Source organism: Salvia hispanica, chromosome 3 (genome assembly GCF_023119035.1).
Source record: "Salvia hispanica cultivar TCC Black 2014 chromosome 3, UniMelb_Shisp_WGS_1.0, whole genome shotgun sequence".
NCBI classification, from domain to species: domain Eukaryota; kingdom Viridiplantae; phylum Streptophyta; class Magnoliopsida; order Lamiales; family Lamiaceae; genus Salvia; species Salvia hispanica.
In genome coordinates this window covers 23,739,591-23,761,543 of record NC_062967.1, presented here as the reverse complement: position 1 = coordinate 23,761,543, position 21,953 = coordinate 23,739,591, and the positions used below count along the sequence as shown (strand labels likewise).

Here is a 21,953-nt window from a genome sequence, read left to right as displayed (position 1 = left end):
AATATAATGTCATCAAATCTATTACTCCATCTAACATGCTGAGAATGAGTTTGTATTTTATTCATTCGATTATTGCAATCCATCTAAATCGAATAGTCGATCAAATATATTCTTTCTTTGCGGTCCTTAATTTATTCTTTAAAGTTTTGAAAATTTACACACCTTTTTTGACCTTTTCTTTTTCCATTCAACAACGTATTCGTTAATTCCGAAAATGAAAACCAATTTGCAGCTTATGTTTTTCCTTGTCCCCTTGTATTATTATAATAATACCATCATAAAAAATATATTCCTATTTATTTTCGAATACTTATCATCATCAATAAATGAAGTGCAATGACTTGAAAATCATCAAACTTCTAAATTTTCTCACCAAGATTTCGCAATTACTTTCTCATATTTTAATTAGGGATTAACTGTCCACGAACTTGATTAAATTTTGGATTTGCACACTAATTTATAAATTCTCTCAGCAATGATTAAAATTTCAATTTTATTTGATTTTGTTAGCAATTAAATTTTGACCAGTTTAATTCTAATGTGTCTCCTTAAAATCCAAAAATGACCAATTTGACCTGTGCTACTTACCCAAAATTTATGTCATCATTTTTTGACAAAATTGGACATGATTTGTCAACTAATCTTTCTTGACCAACAACCAGCTGCCCCAAAAGATGAAGTATAATCATGATTTGTCAACCAAATCTTATGAAATGGCTTCAACTTGCATTCCAGCTATTATATAAGTTATTCAGAATCTAGATTCAACACGCATCACGTGAATCAGTTTGATTGATAGTATCTTCATATAATATTTTTATATATACTACTATAGTATGAAACTAATGTACATAAAATAATCATATTTGTTGAGATATCAATCATCATCTCATTTCATATACATACGTCTTTGTCACCTATATTGATGTTGATTTTCGCAGTTTCGACCAATTTACTAATTTAGTAATGTGGTTGCTCACTTTTTTTTTTATTTGTTTAAGAAAGGCTCAAACCATAGAAGGTGAGCAAAGGTCCAACAACCCTAAACCCTAATTTCTCACTTTTACTTCCTATTTTTGATTAATTTTCTTTCAATAGTATAATATTTTCCAGATCATGGAATTATTTAAATAATTGAGTTTCTAAGCTAGAACTCTTTAGTTAATCAGCTCAATCTGCTAAGATTTTTTTATTATCAATATATTTAATCTATATATATAAATACTCAATGTTTCGTTTTGGGATAATTTTGTATGTTTTCGATAAAATATTGAAGCGTGTTTAGGTGATGTAGAGAGCTCTTTCACTTGAGAAAGAATTAATGGTTGTTTGGAAAATTGAAGAGTCATTAGATAAAATTTAATCAAAGATCAAGAGTGATTAAGCATGTAAGATAAACATGAACTTCCCAAAATTGGATTTTCAACAAAAGGGTCATTTTTAATTTGACTCTTCTTTTTTCCATCTCTACAAAAGCCGCCGCCTCCTATTCTTCTGTTTTTTAATTCAATAGTTTTTGCAAGGGGTTGTTTACTTGTTTGAATATACCCCTATATATGTTTAGGTTGCAAATTAATTTCTAAATACAGAGGTTCATAGTTAAAGGTTTTATCCTATCATTTATTGCAATCAAGCCCTTTAATTTCTAAGTTGATGCTGCCAAATGCCCAAAAGTACATTGTTATGAAGGAATTGGTATATTTACAAAGTTGAAAATATTAAATCCTCATTGTACTCAATGGGTTTTAAAAGATCATTATTATTTACGAAAAAAAGAAAAGAAAAAACTCTTACTTGTGGAATTAAGTGTAGCATATCAATATCATGATGATTGATGAATGGAAGGAGTGGATATAGTAGAAGGTATATAGAGTTTTACAGTTTACAAATTTAATTCACAAATATGGAGTATTATTATTTGTGATGCGCGTTTATTAAAAATTTGATTTCACATTTAAAATAAAGAAAGCGATATGAATCCGTTCGTGGCATGTGGCACTAATTAATTCCATGGAAGTTATGCGACTGCGACCAACGTGATTAATAAAGTATGTAGCCACTTAGATAGAAGTCTTGATTTTGCAAGCAATTATATAAATTTAGAACGCGATTTGCCTAACCCAAAAAATAACCTAAGAGTCTTGATTTACGCAGTTGACTATTTACCTAAATAAAAATTAAATTAAATTACAAGATTATTATATAAAATTCTCATGTAATTAAATAGCAAGTAGTGGGAAATTTGATCTAATTAAACACCATGAGTTATGCGCTTGTATTTCAAACATGATCCTGAGTGAAGGTGGTGCACCCATTATATGATCTTGAATTGCTTCTAACATATGTTATACTTAGTATGCAATACTGTAGTATTATATAATTCAACTTAATATTTACAACAAAACAAATTTTATACAGGTACTGATTCAATCCAATAATGTCGCATGGTCCAGTTAGAACCACTCAATTTCAAATGAAATTGTTCATATACAGTACATTCTTACTTTTAATATTAAAAATAGTTTATATAAATATATATGTCACTGAATTCTGACCCACTTGATTATTTATTTTCAGATGCACTTATCACTAGAAGTTGCAGAATACCTGAGATTCATTCGAGGCGATAATATCTGTGCATACAATTTGTATTCAAATGGAGTATAATAATAATATTAATAATAATATAGTAGTACTTCTTTCGTTGCATAGTAATTGAGGCGTTTCTTTTCGGCACGAAAATTAAGAAAAATTGTGTTAGGTGAGTTAAGTAAAGAGAGAATAAAGTGAAAAATGAGAAAGATAGAGAGATGAAGATAAAAGTAAAGTAGGTGTGGAAAAAGATGTTGACTTTTACTAAAAAGGGAAATGACTCTATTACTATAGAACGTACCAAAATGACAAAATAATTCTATTACCATAGAACGGACGGAGAGAATATTATACAGAATGCAACAGCCCATTAAAATTTATTGTATTTATTAAATAATGTGTTTGTTAATACTTTTCTCTACCACATAATGTTTGAAGCTAAGAACAGTTGTGTCGCCATCCATTATCGATCGTGTTTGAGATAATAACGAAATATCTGATGAGGTTAGGCTTATCAATTAGGAGAGTACAAAACACAAGTCAATAGTTTTCACCATTTCCAAAAAACAAGTTGCTGATTTAATAATTATAATTGCTGATTAATAATATGTGACAGTTAAGATACATGAACTTACAACTAGTAAGAATAGTACTCCATCAATTACGTACTAAAGTTGGAAACACATAAATTTAGAAGAGGCCAAATAATAAATAATTAAATAAATTTACTTTGAGCCCAATTTTCTCCTGCTATGTCAGCGTTTCTAATTTTTACCGTAACACCTGAAATAAATCAGCTCTAAAATCAGCCTCAACTTATTTCACCATTTTTTTTTTGTTTTTTTTTTTAGTTTTTCATTTTACTCAAATTAAAATACCAATACGATTTAAACAAACCATTACAATGACATAACTTAATTTAAAATCCTACATTAAACTTTAATAACTAAAGGTCCAAATTTCTTCGTCAAATGGAAATGGCTAATGGGAATGGTAGAATGAAGGTATTAATAAATGGAAAAATGTTTTTAAAAAATGAAATTTAAGAATGTGGACGGATTCCACGGGGAACGACTCACAATAAGGCCGCAAAAACCCTTCGGAACGCCCGGCACCCGCTGAGATTGGGGCTAAAAACGTCCGGCGACCGAGAAAAAGAAGACCTACAATAACCGGAAATTCCACCATATGTGGCAGTCGGAATTTCAGGCCTTATTGCTAATGCTCTTAGGTAAAGATTAATAGTGGCTATAAAAATAAAAATATAGTACTAGTATTAATTTTATATTCTCTCCAAAATATCCTTTTATTATTTTAATTTAAAATCTAAAAAATATAAATATTATTTTACAAATATCTAAATATATCGTCGTTTTGTTGGAGCATGCCAGCATTAAATTGAATCAATTTAAATTGAGTCGTAATCTAATTTAGATGAGTAGCATTAACAAATTTGGGTACCATCTTTAGAGAAGAAGCGAAAATGGAGTATAATTAAATTGGGGAAGAGAGTTATATTGCGACGACAAATTTGACGCTTTCAATTTCCCCACTACTGTTTGTCATTTTTTAGATAGGCAGCTTCGCTTCTCTTTCCTTTCGTATATTCTTATTGAAAAATACTGTAAATTTTATTCCAATTAAATAATAAAAATTAATTTGATTGGCGTTTTCTATCCAGAAATTGTAAAATTCAATTAAATTATTGATGTGTCACATCAAATTTAAACACGTGATCAACACTATTCTTGACGACACTAATGATTCTAACCAATCATGCACAAGCACACCAATTATTATTTTTATAATCATTTACATAATCTTACTTTTTGACTATTTTAATTATGTAAAATCTCGTCCGCGTTTGTATACAACAACATTCTTTGTTTTCAGCTACGCACTTTATCTACGAATTCGTATATATATATACGATAATATTTTAGGTAATAATTTTACAACTAATATTTGAATTTGAATATATTTTATTGTCTGGATTGGGGTAGTCAAGACTCCCACCCAAAACCAATTTTGTTTAAATTTTAATTGATTATTTACTGTGCTTGTATATACAGTATATTGTAAATTATTGTAGATCTATCTAGAGTGCATTTGAGTGGGTTTTTTTGGTGAATATTGGTCGTTAGTTGAGAACATTAATTAGGATATAGATGTGAACCAATGACGGGACTAGATATTTAATCAAAAAATAAATTTGAAGCACAACTTAAATTTATTTTATAAAAAAAAATATTTTCACGAATTAATGTCTACATACGATTTTTAGTACAAGTATTTTGTAATTTGGCATTGTCCAAAAAAAATAGTTTTCGTACGTGGTATATAAAAACAAATTTCTACGGTATTAAAAAAAAAAATCCAACAATACAGTTGGATTTTACATCAAACTCAAAAGAAACGAGAAGTTAGGCAACGAATTATAATAGATTGTGCAGCATCCAAAAAAATTCATTTAAATATTTATTGAAGTAATAAAATTTGAAAAACAATAGTATTTCCCCGTTCCTTAGAAATATAATATCTAAAAATAACATGTTATTAAAGTATGAGAAATAAAAAGAAAAAGAAAAAGAAAATGAGTGAAGTATTTATCAAAAAACAAAGTTGAATTATATTAGGAGATGAATTAAAAATGGCACTATTTTTTGGGGAGGATGAATGAAGTACTATGTGTTTACATAAATAAACATATATTTATCAAAGTACGAGACAAATTTCTCTGTTCTTAATATAATTAATTCAATAATATTCTATCTATCTCAATTAAAAGTGAGTAAAATAAAAATATCACCATCCACACTTCATTCTCTCTAATCACAAAATAAGGATGCATAAAATTATGTGACAAATAGTAAATACTCCATTTTAAATGGGATGGAGTAACATTTATAAAACTTTATATTTTCCAAAAAATAACCCTAAAAGTTATAGAATTAGCATTGGCCAGGTCATACACGGCTCTTTCCTTGATGGAAACAACTACTCCTTAAATAGCGATGAGTCATGACTATGTAGACATAATAATAATGGATAATGAGGATTTTAGGTAGCATGAATTTTACGTTGGTTAAAAAATCAGTGTGAACAATGATTGTATTCATATTTTTGCGTTACTAATAATGAAAGAAAATTGATGGGAATAGTAGATTACTTATGATATTGTAGCACGTTAGTAGGGGGCCAGTAATGAAATTCCAACATGTGAAAACCAAAATTGCCAACTATTAATTTCCTACTCTTCTTCATATATAAAGCTGAGTCATCACCTACCAATCGCCTATATATATACACATACATCTACCCACAATTAATATACTCCCTATTATTTCATATACTCAAACAAAACTTCAAGCCTGCAAATTCTCTCACTTAAAATTAAGGTTTGTTCATTTCATTTTATTTCTCTCTTTCATTCTTGCTAACCATATACATATATAATCTGTTTAATAGATTTGCTTCTCCTTTCCAAACAAATTGTTGATTTGTGGTGTTAACAAAGTGACTCACCAAAATTTTGCATGCTCTCTCTCTTCAGACACACACAGACCAAATATAGTACTCCTATATAATCAATTCATAAAATATATATGTGTGTTGTTATGGCGTAGCTTAATTAGTAATGGATTTATATTCATTAATTGTGACAGCTATTTCTTCTCCAGATTTGTACAGTCAGGCAACGGAGAATTTTGGCTCTCTTCCGACGTAATGGACAATTGCTTTACTTCATATTCCTATTTTTCTATTATGTTGGGAAATTCTTTGTTTTTTTTTGAGATTCGTACTGGAATATATGGATTTGTCTTGAAAAATGTACTTTCACTCATAAATATTGTGCCCAACAATTTTCATTTTTCAAACATTTATTTTTGACTTCAAAACCAAGTTCATTATCAACACCACTTCTCTTATTCCAAAACTTCAATTCGTGAATATTCTTCAAAAAAACATAATGATTTTATCTGTTTAACTCAATAATTATTTGGAAATTACGTCAGCAAAATAAATACGGAGTACTATTAATTAATAAACTTCCAGAATCACATAAAATAGTAATTACACTTGTACAACCAGTTTATTTTGTTTTAACGAACTCTATTAGTAATTTTTTGTATACTTTACTAAATTAGGGTGGAAATATTTGTGATGACAATAATTTTGAGTGGAATAATTGTGATAACGATGCCACATTGTGCAAAGTTAAATTTCGTTACGGAATATGAGGCGGGATTTGACGCGTTGAGTACTTATAGAGGATGTAATTTAGGTGACGTGACAGCTTTGACACCTTACATTTTCATCTAATTTGCTCTTTTTTTGGGGGGCAAATTATTTTAATTTTTCTTACTCTAGTATTTTTTTTCCTCCTAATGTATTATTCCGTCTTCTTAATTTTTTAAATATTAATTTCTTAAATTTTGTACTCAAAATAAATATCGCAACTATCTTCAGGCGATATAATAATGTATTTTAATATGGTTTTAATTCACTTCATTTGATCTCACCTATTACTATTATATTTTTCATATGAAAATATTATTTTCACTTCTGGAATCCATATGGGAGAATCAAATACTATGTGGTATGGACCACTGTTCAAAAAAGAATCCAGCTATACTTACTCTTTTTCTAAAGTAAATTGATTGATATAGAGGTTATTTGAGAAAGAAGAAATATCGACAATATAAATTCTAAAACAGCACTTATTTGGTGAAAAATCATAGTAACTCTTTAAATAATGCTACTAGTGTTTTGAATTGAAGGGAGGTGATAATTCATGTGTGTGGCCTCCTCATTATACAATTCAAAATGCATAAAATCAACGAAGATAGATTAAATTAGACGTGCATGTATTTAAATATTAAGTACTTCTCTAGCTGTTTGAGTAGTTTTTAAGGTCACTTTACTTTCATTCTTTGCATGATTCGGCTTTTGAATCTAGAACACGTTATACAATTGTGAAGGTCAAACCTCTCTATGTTCTCAAATTAGTTGTGTACAAATGAAAATGTTTCAATTGCTCTAATAAATATTGTTTGTGTGGCAGATTAAGCAAAAAGTGGGATTTTAGAATTTTGGAGGTGAAAAATGGGGTTGATATCATTGTTGGAGGTGTCATTGATGCCAATTCTACAAGTGCTTATATTGTGTATGTTGGGAGCTTTCATGGCTACTGATTATCTCAAGCTTTTCCCGGCCCAAACTCGACGAGCCTTGAACCGCGTAATTACATTGAATTCCTCCTCCTTTTCATCCAACTTGCAATACGCATGATTTGTAATAATAGTACATGTTTGTGGTGGCAGATTGTGTTTTCAGTGTTCACTCCAGCATTGGTGTTTTCAAGTCTTGCAAAGACAGTGAAGCTCCAAGACCTTATTTCATGGTGGTTCATGCCTGTGAATATTGGGATCACCTTTATGATAGGAGGCACACTTGGATGGATAGCTGTCAAAATACTAAAACCACAACCTTACCTCCAATATCTGGTGGTGGCTATGTGCGCTACTGGCAACTTGGGAAACATTATGGTCATTCTTATCCCAGCTATGTGTGAAGAGCCCGGCAACCCCTTCGGAGAAAAATCCGCCTGCAGAACAATTGGTCTCTCCTATGCTTCTCTCTCAATGGCTGTAAGTCTAAATTATAATGTACTAGTACTTACTAACAACAACTCATGTGTTTGATTTTAATGTATAATAATGTTGGTTTGGTTTGGTTTGATTATGGTGAGCAGCTAGGTTGCTTCTACATGTGGACGTACACGTACCACTTGATACAAAACTCGAGCACAGTGTATCGTGCAATGCTTGGGGAGGGGGAGACCGCGAACGAACAAAACAAGGATTTGGAAGCCACTCAGACAACAAGTCTTCTTCATCATCATAGTAGTGTATGTACCTCTAACTGATGTTTCTGTTTACAATTAAGTTGTTTTCTCTGATTGCGAAATGGGGAATATTCTGTGTAGGCAACGGATCTGAAGCCAGCTGAAGCACTAGGGAACAAATTGTTGGCAGTTTCGCGTCAAATATTGGAAGAGCTAAAAGCACCTCCCGTCGTTGCTGCTGTCAGTTTCTTACTCTCTTTGTTTTTTCGCTTCCTTGCTATGAATATGTCCATACTCACACTTGGAGGTTGTTTTTCAGTTTGTGGGGTTCGTATTTGGTGCTGTTTCGTGGCTTAGAAACCTTGTCGTTGGCAGCAATGCTCCACTTAAAGTGGTCAATGATTCCATCACAGTCATAGGGTATGTAGGAGCCTAACTCATCTCTCTTGATGTATATATGTTCATCATCATCTAACCTGGGTTTGTGTTTAGGGATGCAACCATTCCTTGCATCAACCTCATCCTAGGGGGCAACCTCACAGAAGGTACTTTTGCATAATCAAGTAGATTGATTCAAATTCAAAAACGAGCTAGCAGTAACGACTAACGATGATGTTTGGATGCAGGATTCAACAAGTCGAAATTGGAGCCAAAACTGGCAGTTGTGGTGATCGTAGTGAGATACATGTTGCTTCCAGCAGCGGGAATTGGAGTTGTGAAAGCAGCGGCGCATTTTGGGCTTCTCCCGGAAGATCCACTGTTCCAGTTCGTGCTCATGGTCCAGTACACTCTTCCACCAGCTATGAACATTGGAACCATGACACAACTAGTTGATGTCGCACAAGAGGAATGTTCTGTCCTATTTCTCTGGACCTACATAGCAGCCGCCTTTTCGCTCACTGCGTGGTGCACTGTTTTCATGTGGGTTTTGTCCTAATCAACCAATTATGCATTTGACCTCGGATGCCAATCCTTGGAAGCCCCATAATTCAAAGAAGCAGCAGCAAAATCGAACAAATAAAGATACTACGAGTCAAGTCAGCAGATTATTTCGTTTGGTATTCTATTGATTGTTTCGATCATATTTTCATTTTTTGGTTGCTTGTATTGATGCATATATATAGACATAGTATTATTCATTCAAGTCAGCACATGTACTGCAAAGAAACACAGTACAAAACTCTGGCCGGATGTACACAAGCTTTTGCCCTAAATGTGTGGAGAATTAGAGTCTGATAGAACATCACTCTTGAGTTATTTGAAGTATATATAGTGCCCCGTTGCAAAAAAATATATTAGTACTTGTATAGCTATTTTAGGGAACAATGTGTACAACAGTAATGCATAACAGCATCATCTACTCTACAGCCACGAAGAATCACTAATAAACTTAACGCATGGAATGAAAAAAAGATAACAAAACCAGAAAAATAAAATTAAAAACTTAGTTTCCTATAAAAGCTTATGGAAGTAACCCAGACAATCAAGAGGGTAGTGAAGAAACTATAAGGAAACAGTCTCACCGTTATCAGATAAGCGTGAGTTCAAGCTTAGGCCTGTTGGGCTGTGGTTCTACGACCTCCATGTGAATCCTCACTGGTTGCAGAACGCCGTAAGACACCTCCCCATTAGTCTTTTTAATCTTTTGCTGCTGCTCGTCAATGATCCATTCACCACTTCCTTTCTGCCCTCTCGATGTCAAGTATACAGGTCCTTCAATCCCATATCTGAACAATATGCACAAGAGTTTAGTGTTATCATCATCAATAAGAAGAAATAAATGGCGATACAGGACTTTCTCCAAGGCATTGCTAGTAAATGGTAACATTAATAGTGTACAAAACCATTTTTAACAGCCTCAAATTGTAGGATGGAAAAGTAAATGAACGAGTACTAAACTAGCAAACAAGTTCGATATGGAAAGTGGCAAGGGTCAGATGGGAAAGACATAAATATGCTATCAGTTATAGTCAAACTTACTTTGGCACAAACACAATGAAGCCATTTGCTCTTATTTTTAATATTCTTGCCTCCGTATCAGTCGGCCTGAATAAGAGATACCATTAGCCATTTAAATGATAGAGAAAGAGAGAGGAGAGTAAGAAAGGGTGTGAGTAAATAGTTCAGTCGCTACCATTTCCTGAAATAAATGAGTGTATGGAGCTCAACTGAACCCCGACTAGCCATCTGGGCATTCCTGTGGCGATAATTCAAATCTGTAGCACAAAACACCACGCTTTACTACCAGTGACGAGAATTTCAACGCAACAAAAAACAACAATCTACAAAAGATCGATACAAAGAATTAAACCATAATTCTTGTAAGAAACGTACAAACAAGCATCCTTTTTCTTTTGGGTTAATTGCATATTGAATCACCACCTAGCGCCAAGTATGGTTTATAACATCAGTTTTGATGTGTAGCAAACTCAATGCAACCTTTCGATTTGTTGCAATCGGAATGATACCTAGATTATACCGTAAGACATTGAGCAACAAAATTGGCTCTACATGTTTGGATTTACAGTGAAACTGTTACGCTATACTCTGGCAAAATGAGTTATGCTAACTACTTAATGAGCCAATTCCTTGTGAAAATGATGGAATGAGATTAGTGAAGAAGTCACTTGAACATCGAAATTAACTACCATCTATTGTCTACAGCATCTTGCATGACCGAAGGTGACAATCTCATAACAAAGATTAGGTTAGCCCAATTTAAGTGTCTCCATCGTTTGATGATTATTAAAATAAGTACACATGGAGATTACAGAATGAACAAGACAAATATATATGTAGCACTAGGATGCACCACTTGAAATTTATAGTATTCCAAGATTATGAAATAAACAAGAGCAAAAGTATCATATGTATCAACCAGAACGTTGACGTAAATAAAATCTGTCAAGGTGGTTACTTACTATCAGCAATGCCAGTAAGCCGTGGTCTGTCTTGGAATATATCTGGGAGTCTGCATATCCCCAAGGATGCCGCAAGCAATCGGTGTACAATCACATCTGTAAGCATATTGAGTTTTAAAATCACAGAACTAATTTCAAATCACAAACTGATGAAAAATAACAGATTCCTACTCATACCAGCATATCTTCTTATGGGAGAAGTGAAATGTGTGTATACGGGAGCAGCAAGACCATAATGATAAAACTCTGGAGGGCTTAAATCTCCACTACAGAAGTACACTGCCTGAAAATTCAACATGGATAAACCCACATTTCTTATTGTACCTTATCGTGAAGAAACATATACTAGTATTTACTTATATTGAGTTAGGTACCTGTGACATGCATCTTGTTGCCAGAATGCGGATCAACTTATTGAAAAATGGGTCATCACCCTGATATGTGTGGGAAAGAGGGAGTTCAGATCTAAATGAAAAAAACAGATATCGAATGCAATAAATATGCATGCAAAAAACACAGCCTAGGTTATATATATCGTACATACCACATGCTTTACTTATCTCCTAAAAAATCTAATTTCTTTGTAGCAGAGTAGAGCGGTATTATAATATCTAGCTTAACTTTAACAGTTTAGTACTACCCATATAATGCACTCGTATTTATAAGAAAATGTTATTTCTAGGATGAAAAGGGGAACACTGAATGTAAACAATTGTTTTACACATGATCACTAGAATACTGAAGTATTCCTCTTTGTAGTACGGATAAGTAGTATGCACTACACATAAGTGTCCTTGGACTTCTAATGCAATGAAGTTCAAGAGTGACTAGCTCACCACAGCACGATCAAGTGAATCTGCCAGTGCTTTAGAAGACGTCACATCCAAAGAGAGACCAACAGAAGCAGCAGTTTGAAGTAAAGGTTCAAGCATTTCATTAGTTGGGGTTGGATGCCGTCTGCAAAAGAAATTTAGCATCACTACAATTGCCACCACCAACAATGAATATAATCGTAGAATCATAAAAATTATACACCAGCCACCATCTTTCTCTATGACATAGCAGCATGGATGCATAGGAACACTCAATAAATTAATTTAAGCAAGGAGCAGTTACTTGTGAATCACGAGATTCAAAACAGATTCTAAACTGACAATCCCACCAAATGAGAAAATGATATTTCTGGTGAAAGAGACTTAACAGTACCTTAACAAAGAAGTGGGGGGAAAATGTTGAAGAATTTTTTTAGCTACAGATATATTAGCTGCAAGCATAAACTCCTCAATCATCTGGTTTGCTTCTCTTATTTGATACATGCCTGCACATAAACACATCAAATAGCCACATAAGAGAAAAGGGCTTTAAATAGAACACACAGTGATGTCCAATAAATGCAAACCAAAACAAGCAGAAAGGCTAGACCTATTGACTACGACTTCAATTTACTTTTGCAGAACGTGATCAATCTTAAAAACATATTGGTGTTCCAAACATACTACTAATATTTAAAAAGCAGCAGATAATGAACCTTACACTTTTGAAACATCAAATTCAGTTGTTCCAGATCATAAAGCATGATTAATTAAGTTCAGTCACATGTTAATGTTCTTAGTCTGTATAATGAGAGGCAGCAGATTAGTGTATTTTTCTCCCCCCCCAAAAAACATTCGCCCTGCCCCCTCCCAAAAACAAAAACAATACTTGTAGTATCGATCCCTTTAATGAGAAGATAAAGACTTTTTTCAGTATGATTTCATAATATCTAGCCTGGAATAGCTAAAACCCTTTTGCTACTTCTGTTATTAACAAATTCTTTAAAAGGGCATGAAAAGGAAAAACATACCTATGTCAAGCGGATCATGAGTTTCAGTATCAATTTGAAACTTCACTTCAGCAGAAGCAAGAGTCAAGGCTCCTCTTTCAATACGTTTTTGCCTCATTATCTACCACATTAAAACATTTTATATAATGGCCATAAGAAGGGAAAGGAAGGATGTTTACTAGAAAAAGTCTTCAAAAGTTACCTTAGCTAATTTGTTCAGATTCCGCAAATCTGTAGTTAATGGATCAGCAATGCGACTGTAAATTTAAATGATTAGGTGGGAAATAACATTCATAGAAGATTAAGATTTTATGTGCAAGGAAATTATCAATCAGATAACTAGTGCATGTCTCACTTGCATACAAAATAATGACAGAAAATTGCCAAATGCTGTTAGAAAAGAGGTAGTTCCAAATAAATACACACAAAGCAAAGTAAATTTCAATCAAGGTAATGTATTAAGAGAAACAATGGATAATGTTACAGTTATTTGGTTCAGCAATCACATAACATTACTTATTTTAAATGAAACTACCAGATGTGTGACCTTTAATGAATGGACACAAGGGATCAATTACTATATAAAACAGGAGTACTAATTTGGAAGCAGATATTTGTTCTCTAAGCAATTAAACAAGCCAGACACAAACAGATTGAAAAAAAGAAAGATGTTTTTAAAAACACAAGAGGTAGTATTAGATAAAACAGAAGAGAACAGCCACATGCAGAAAAGGAAGAAACTGAGGGATGAATTTGAAAGATGATCCTTGGGATAGCTACCTATCATCCATCCTCGCCTGAGCTTCAACATAAGATAATGCAGCACAAGATTTGACAATGGCCTTTGTGTATCTTGTAGAAATAATTTCTGCTTCAGGAGTCATTTCCTATATCATAAAATGTAGGTGGTGAAATCTTCAGTGACCTGTTGGTTTACCACACACAACAATGGAAACAGACAGGTATGTAAACGGGAATAGGGGGAACGAGAGCATAGAGAAACGGGGAACCGGAGAATAGAGAAAGAAGAAAAAGAGATAGATTGCCTACAGGTGATTAGCCACATATAATGCAGTGTACCTAATCAGACTGTTAAGCATACTCAAGTTTCCAAATGAAATAAAGCAAACCGCAATGCAAAGGTTTCAATTGTTTGACTTAGTCTAATCTGGAAGTCAAAGGAACTTGCAAGGAAAATTAATGAATCAAATTGCTGAATGCCGATATGGGACACACAGAAGGAATATGAGAGGAATATACTTTGCATCCATATCTTTCAAAATGCCAATTCATTTTGGTCGATAGTTGAAAGAGCTCCCAATCTCCAGCCCAGCAAGAAAAATGACAAATGAATAGGGTATCTACGAGTTAGTTGTATCCCCTCAAAATAGGGTTTAGAATTCGCAAGAAATATCTTCAGTGTGAAGCAGTGCACTGTCTCAATTGTGCAACTACAATAAGCTCACAAAGCATCCATATAACTGAGACTAATGACTGCAAGCACATCATTTTTTGGTACAACCGTAGCACTGCAAATTATGTACCCTTCTTCAATTAGTCAAACTATTGTTCTAGAAGGGCCATTCATAAAGCAGATCTAGATCTCAATTCATGATACACATAGCAACAAGGAAATAATGGAAGATAAACCTTTTTCAATCTAATTATAATGAGATAAGCATGTACCCATATAACAGAAAAGGTTAGTCTCTCTACATCTGCGCGCAAAGAACATATATCTGCAAAAATAGAAAACATCACGTAAATAGACTTAATCATTTAGGTAAAAAATACAGCAACATTGCAAGTTCTGGAAACAAATATGAATAACTAAAAATATAAGCAAGACCACCTTCTGTTAGAGGTTTTGGAAGCATGTCAATACGCCTCTCAACAAGGTAGACAGAAGTGCCCCTTTGTGAAGCCTCGTCATCCAACGGGGTTCCAGAATGAAGAAAATTTGTAACATCGGCGATATCTAGTTGACAGAACTAAAGATCAACAACGAAGCAAACAACCATCTATCTATGAAGGGGACAAAGCATTCTAATAGCATTTCAAAAATTAGATACAACATCTAAAGCATATAGAGAGAACAAACATCACACATTGGTTTTAACTACAAATAATTATATGATGAAGGCGAAGTCTACAAACTAAAAGAAATGACAGTATGACACAACCAACTATTAAGCAAATATTATGCTGTAACGCACTGTGGATCATCCATATTCAAATATATTAAGGAGGCATGCTAATATAAGCATGGAAAACTAGCAGTTGAGCCTGTACATGGTAGAAGGTGCGGGAACTAAAATACTTCACTGGCAGTAGAACCAAGGAAACTAAATACTCATCGAATTTGTGAAAAACTACAACTTACGGACTCCAACTTCAAAATGTCCACTCGGAAGAAGTGTACAATGTAAAGCATCATCAATATCCCTGCAACCTGCACCAACAAAACCAATTTTTTTACCCGAGATATGAAGCCCCAAAAGCGCCATCTCCACATGCACATTGTAGGAGATTTAAGGAAATCATAAAACACTAATAAAGAAGAGAGCATGTGGTTCAGTTCTGAAGAATGAAGAATCACAGATAGATCAAATACCTGGAGGATCCACACTGAAGACACGAATATGACGCATATCCTGCCTGATGGGATTTGCTATATCTTCAGCAGACACAGACCACGGTAAGGGTGGCAAACATGCCAAAACTTGAGTGGAAAATGGTCTTGCATCAATATCATTTTCTATCAGTACCACCTGCAAAACACATTTATGCTGTTTCAGACACAGATCTCTGAATGACATTATTTTTCCATGACGGTCAGGTTAGAAGGAAAGGTTATACATCTTCTGATTAACTTTTTTTGGTTGATATTATGTTTGATCACGGGTGCTTCATTTATTATGGTCCCACCAGACACTGTGTTGACTAAGCAGGCCTTCTATTGGTTACCTAATATATTTACGGTAACATTTTAATTTAATCTTCCATGAGTCTACCTGATCTTTCCCTTTATTTTTATCCATACCAGTTATTCTTATTATTGCAAATCATGGATATATGAGAAATTATTTGATGGTTAGAACCTTATTTAGACCTTTTTAGCCATCCCCTATTATATTTAATTGATTACAACACAATTAAACTAACTGTTAATGTGCAGGTATAAACAAAACATAAGACTAGATTATTCCATTACCATTAACAAGTATGAGAGTAACCGCAGTATATCTTCAATTTTAGTTTTTCTTGTTTATTCATGCATGTCTATTAAAATGATAAAAATTATAACTTCCTTCAGCCAAGCTTTGAGCATGATATTCATTAACGGAAGTATGAAGGCGTGCTGATTTTGGATGTTAAACCTAGTTAGGTAAAAGGCATAGCTGTTGCTCACTTTGTTCATGATACTGAAAAGACGCCATATGTTTTGAAAAGCAAAATTCCACTACAACATACCTCACTTTCGGTGTCTCTATCACCTATATTGCCTATGGTTCTGACATAATGTCCAGAAGGATATCGAGATAAGCGGTCCCATGAATCCACAGCAACAATGATTCGTTTGTCCAATAAATTTCCAAGCTGTCGGGTTTGTATGCGAATCTTAGGAAGTCTCCGATCCTTTGAGACAAACAGAGCATGTGCAATACCACCGTCACCAGCAGGCATAGGCATTGGCTCCAAAGATCCACAATAACTGCACATAAGATAAAGCTTACGATAAACTATAAAGAGAACAATACAGTTACCTTTAAAATAAAAAGAGTCATGTATCGCCTACACTCGTTCTAGCCATCCGTTTGATATAGTACTATCTGTACGAAACTTCAACTACTTGTTTGGTTCAGGTTTCAATGAGCTGCTTAAATGATTTTTTTCACAAGTACAAGAGTAGAAGACAGTCGGTTTTCCTTCAATGCCTACAGGCACGTATTGATTACCTCTACAAGACTTCTTACAGAGAATTATGTTCTTCTATTGTAAATTAGGGGCAATATAGAGCTTTCATGGTATAATATCCCAACACATAGTTCCGGTCATATCAAGATGTGTAAATCATGCTTTAACTCAGCAACCAACAATAAAATTTCCATATCAGGAAATGCAGATAAACTTATAAATGGTTTATAGATGTGAAGCACTTGACAAATGCCTAAGAACGCAGGAGGACAAGTTGCTTCGTGAAGAAAAATACATGTGTTAGTTCAGTTACTAGAGCTTACGAGTGCCAGTTCCGTTTTATAATGCCAATAACACGACCAGATGGGCGAGTAGGCATGTCACTCTTGTTTCCGGTTGAAACCTGTGATGGATGTGAGCCTCTAGGAGCATCATCAGCACTGCTCGGCGCTAAATGAAAATCATCCTCCTCCTCATCCTCTGATACACAATATAAGAAAGGGTTAGATGGAACATCACAGCAAGAACTGTAGAAAACAAGTGTAGCTGTGAATGTCAACTGTTAGGATGAAAACAACACTATGATTTCAACATATCAAAAAAATCCTCAGGCAAAGAGATGGACAGCATAAAATAGATGCATTAAAATCACAAACCATCATTTGCTATTGCAAGAGATTTCTCTTCTTTCCAGCAATCTTGAGCCAAAAGTTCCACAGCCACAATATCACCATCAAAAGCTCTGTTCATGTTTGTACGTCCATAAATAATAATTTCATCTCCAATACTTTCACTCCCAACATATGCTTCAAATGGATTATAACGATTAACCCGAAGTTTCCCTTGGTGGTAAATTCCACGATGCATGCCAGAAGTAATTTCAGACATGGGCTTATGCTGCATGAGGACACATTACAAAACAAATTATCAAAATCCATCCGCGAAAGAACAGAAATCAATCATGTTAGGTACATCCAGGCAGGATAATATTTGGCCTGAATACCTCAGCATATATTGTTTTTCTCTTCGAGGGCCGTAAATCTTCAGCATCCTCCATCGTAACATCTTCAGCTGGAGCCTGAACAATCAGGTCAAGCAGTGCTGGTTGATCAAGAGATTTGACATATGATTCAACTGCAATGGTAAAACAATTTCACCAGATATTATCAGATATATCTAAGTAAGTATGCCCAAAAACAATATCATTTCATACAAATATAATTCAGGGAAAAATTAATATACAAGCAGAGTAAAAGCCCAGCACCAATGGTATTTATAAACCAACTTAGCTCCTCAAGTTGAATATTATGTGCAGAGAAAGCCAATATAAATGGTGTAGAAACAATAAACAATACCTGTCTCTGCAGGAATGCCACCCTCAATAGCCTTCCTTTTGTTATCTCTATCATTAGTAACCAGCAATACTCGTACTGCAGCGCCGAGGTGATTCTGATACCATTGGGCCGCCACCCGAATTGCTGAAATCAGCATTAATGCCAAAAAATATAACATTTCAAGCAGAAAAATATTGTTGCAGAGTCCAGTGTGTCTGGCTATTACATTTATATGGGAATTATATTTAACTTTCCTAGTGAAGTACTAGTTTGCTAATATTATCAGAATCAGTTCGCAGAGAAAAACCTAATTGGCAGTTTCAGTAAAAAAAATTAGATTTCCTTCTTCCTCTTATCAGTATGACTGCTCAAATTTTGTTGCATTAGTTATCTTGGCATACTTAATTTAGGGTGGAGCCATGAATTGTAAGCAAGAACATACCTCTGTCATTCCTGTCATTTGGACTTTCACCAGTCTCAATTTTTACATATGTATCCCTAAAGCAAGAGAACGAACAAATAAGTAACACTTTTTCATCTTTTCTGACTGCAGAAAGACAGTTCGAAAGCACAAGGCAACACGTTCAGAGAGCAACAATTCACCGACTATTAAATATTAATAGTGCAAGCTATATTATCGGGTAAGAAAAATGAATCAACAAACCCCATAATTAGCAAAAGTATGCTCTACTCTCATATTAACTGAGGCAATCTATATAGGATGTCACTTATGGTTTGTTCTGGAAGTTATGGACATATATCATGATTGTCATCTACCTTGAAACCAACAGCATATGGTCCAATTGCATCAATTTTTTGTTAAATTTTCAAATTTTCCAAATTTTCTGACCCTCAGATGAAGTTTACGACGCAATCTAGTTAATTACTACAACTACATAGCTCCAATTATCACACTTATCGACTAGAACTAGTGGTTACAAAAGCTCGTTCAAGCTCCAAATGAGATTTCAAGTTTCAACATTTTAACATGTAATCTAAAGCAAAGCAAGTACCACACCGATGGCAATATGTTAAACATGACAAACAGAGCAACCAACTATTAATGCATGACTGTGAATAAGTATAGGAACTTACTTGTGATACTCATTTGAAAAGACAAAGAACCTCCTTAGCGTATTGCTGCAAAGGGCCCTAAGCCTATTATATACAGCAAGGTTTTTGTTCTTCACTTCCTCGAGGACGATTGATAGCACCACAACATTATCCACTGCCGGATTTTCCAACAAATCAATCTAACATGATAAGAAAGACCAGAAAACAACGCATAAGCACAATCCAATTCTTACTCGTAACAGTCCTGAAACTCCTCACAATTGTCCAAAATAAATAAATTCCACCTGATGGAGAACGACATTGGTGTCTACTACGATAATCGTTGAGGCATTCGAGTCAAGGCGCGCGCCAGTAACATCGCAAACCTTGCAGAAAGGCGCGCCGCAGTAAATATCATCTCTCAAATAGTGTTCTCTCACTACCTGAATAAAACAAATGCCAAATTAAACCCTAGTTCCAATATAACAAATCACAAATTACATTTCTACAAACTAAAATCACTAAATTAGATGAAATAGAGCGACGTGTTCAATTTATAACAGAGAAACTATATAGCTAGGGGAAATCAATGACCTTCATAACTTTTCCTTGCTTCGTTTTCTTCACGAACGACTTGCTCTGCAACATCTTCAAGCTTCTTTCTCGGTGCAAAGCTCTCGGGATTGTGAGGTAAACGGCGGCGTCGAGAAGCTGTTGCTGTGGTGGGAGAGGCGGAGCGTCTTTTTTCTCTCTTTGTTTTTTTTTTATTTGTTGAAAGCTAAAAATAAGAAAATACGGAGTAGAAAAGTTTTTTTGGATTGGGCCTAAAAACCTTTGATGGGCCAAGCATTTATTGGGCCTAAAACCCTTTGATGGGCCAAGCAAAAGGGTAAAACAGAGCCGTCGCTCACTTCAACATCCAAAAATGGCGACGCTCAAAGAAATCCTAACACGGCGGCCAGTGGCGGCGACGATCCGGCTGACGGTGCCGGCGGGAGCCGCGAAGCCGGCGCCACCGGTGGGGCCTGCACTCGGTCAGTACCGGCTGAATCTGATGGCATTTTGCAAGGATTTCAACGCTAGAACGCAGAAATACAAGGCGGAAACCCCAATGGCGGTGACGATAACGGCCTTCACCGACAACACGTTCGAGTTCACGGTGAAGTCTCCGTCGGTGACTTGGTACCTGAAGAAGGCGGCGGGGATCGAGAACGGGAGCGGGCGGCCGGGCCACGTGAGCGCGTCGACGATCACGGTGAAGCACGTGTACGAGATCGCGAAGATCAAGCAGAGCGATCCTTACTGCCAGTACATGTCGCTGGAGTCCATCTCGAAGTCGATTATTGGAACTGCCAATTCCATGGGTATTAAGGTGCAGAAAGAGCTTGATTGATTTCATCATTTTGATTGGCTTGTTAGGGTTAATTTTTGTTGAACAAATTATCAACTCTTGATGTTATGATTATAAAAATGAATGCTTCGTGCTTGTTGTTTGTGAATTTTGCCTATGATCCATGTTTAATATGATAAAATGCTTATCACCATAATAAGGAGAGAGATTGAAAGTGTAGTTCAATCTTATACTGTGAGGGTTTAGTTATGTATCATTATCCCAGGTGAAAAGTCTGTGCTTGAATATGTCAAATACTGAGTAGAAGATTGAGTTATTTGTTGTGTTTGTTAGCATAGAAATGTTTGAATTTGAGATATTTATCTATTTGTTGCACTGAGATTGACTAAATTGAATAAGGGACTGAGCCAAGTTGATTATAACTCCCACACAACTTGGCAAACAAAAATATAATGAAACCTCAGATGGTGCTTGAGCTTCACTGACCCCAAGTTAAGCGCTGTGGAAAGAGTCGAACCTCCTCGTAGAGTCTAGACCTTGGTTGAGCAAAGTGGGTCTGTTTGAAGGAGTGGCTATTGTTTTATTTGGTTGGTATAGGAATTCATTTTCAGACATGTTTGTGTTCATTGGCCTTTTTTTCGGGTCAGGTGACCGAGCCGAGCAAGCCCTAGCTGTTCTAGTTTCTGTAATTTGATAAATCTTTCCATAGCAGTCTTTCAATTCGGACTTGAGGTGGAGGAATTAGAATTATTTTAATTATTTATGCAAAATCATAGAGTTAGAAAAAATGTTGGATCTCTAGGTTGTTTATTGAAGAGGGAGACGTCCTCTATATCTTCTCAAACTCTTGCTATGGAGATCCCTTGTTTCGCTGCCTCCTAAAGCTTAGAGCTCAACTTATGCCCATTCAAATTTTGTGGAGTTAGACTTGCAGTTTGAACTCATTGCATTTCCGCCAAATTCGTGTAGTTCTATCTTCAACTTTGTATTGAGATAAATCCTTCAAAGTTCTAACAAAGTAACTATCAGTAGTTTCTTCAGTGAGATTGCAACACACTAAATGCCCTCTCACGTCCTTTCGTACTACTTTTTGCCTTTGAGCATGATGCCTTGT

General features: G+C 34.7%; 3 protein-coding genes across 3 annotated transcripts; 2 read left to right on the top strand and 1 right to left on the bottom strand.

The window, feature by feature from the left end:
• Window positions 1-5,900: 5,900 nt before the first annotated feature.
• Window positions 5,901-9,706, top strand: LOC125212390 (protein PIN-LIKES 7). The gene is made up of 9 exons (XM_048112549.1): window positions 5,901-5,990; window positions 6,273-6,315; window positions 7,658-7,833; window positions 7,917-8,243; window positions 8,348-8,503; window positions 8,582-8,680; window positions 8,760-8,860; window positions 8,933-8,985; window positions 9,067-9,706. Exons 3-9 carry the CDS (start codon window positions 7,699-7,701, stop codon window positions 9,375-9,377), a joined length of 1,182 nt encoding a protein of 393 aa, XP_047968506.1. The 5' UTR covers window positions 5,901-5,990; window positions 6,273-6,315; window positions 7,658-7,698; the 3' UTR covers window positions 9,378-9,706.
• Window positions 9,707-9,720: 14 nt separating this feature from the next.
• LOC125212389 (exosome complex exonuclease RRP44 homolog A-like) lies at window positions 9,721-20,252 on the bottom strand. The gene is made up of 24 exons (XM_048112548.1): window positions 20,083-20,252; window positions 19,794-19,931; window positions 19,531-19,688; window positions 18,878-18,933; window positions 18,457-18,579; window positions 18,105-18,235; window positions 17,758-17,998; window positions 17,425-17,581; window positions 16,658-16,898; window positions 15,798-15,954; window positions 15,567-15,635; window positions 15,036-15,161; window positions 14,870-14,922; window positions 13,964-14,070; window positions 13,386-13,440; window positions 13,205-13,304; window positions 12,568-12,679; window positions 12,198-12,318; window positions 11,736-11,795; window positions 11,539-11,644; window positions 11,362-11,457; window positions 10,575-10,656; window positions 10,421-10,486; window positions 9,721-10,167 (listed from the first exon to the last, which is right to left on the bottom strand). Exons 1-24 carry the CDS (start codon window positions 20,134-20,136, stop codon window positions 9,969-9,971), a joined length of 2,808 nt encoding a protein of 935 aa, XP_047968505.1. The 5' UTR covers window positions 20,137-20,252; the 3' UTR covers window positions 9,721-9,968.
• A 147-nt stretch (window positions 20,253-20,399) lies between these two features.
• On the top strand, window positions 20,400-20,987 carry LOC125215278 (50S ribosomal protein L11-like). The gene has a single exon (XM_048116649.1). It carries the CDS (start codon window positions 20,414-20,416, stop codon window positions 20,879-20,881), a length of 468 nt encoding a protein of 155 aa, XP_047972606.1. The 5' UTR covers window positions 20,400-20,413; the 3' UTR covers window positions 20,882-20,987.
• Window positions 20,988-21,953: the final 966 nt, after the last annotated feature.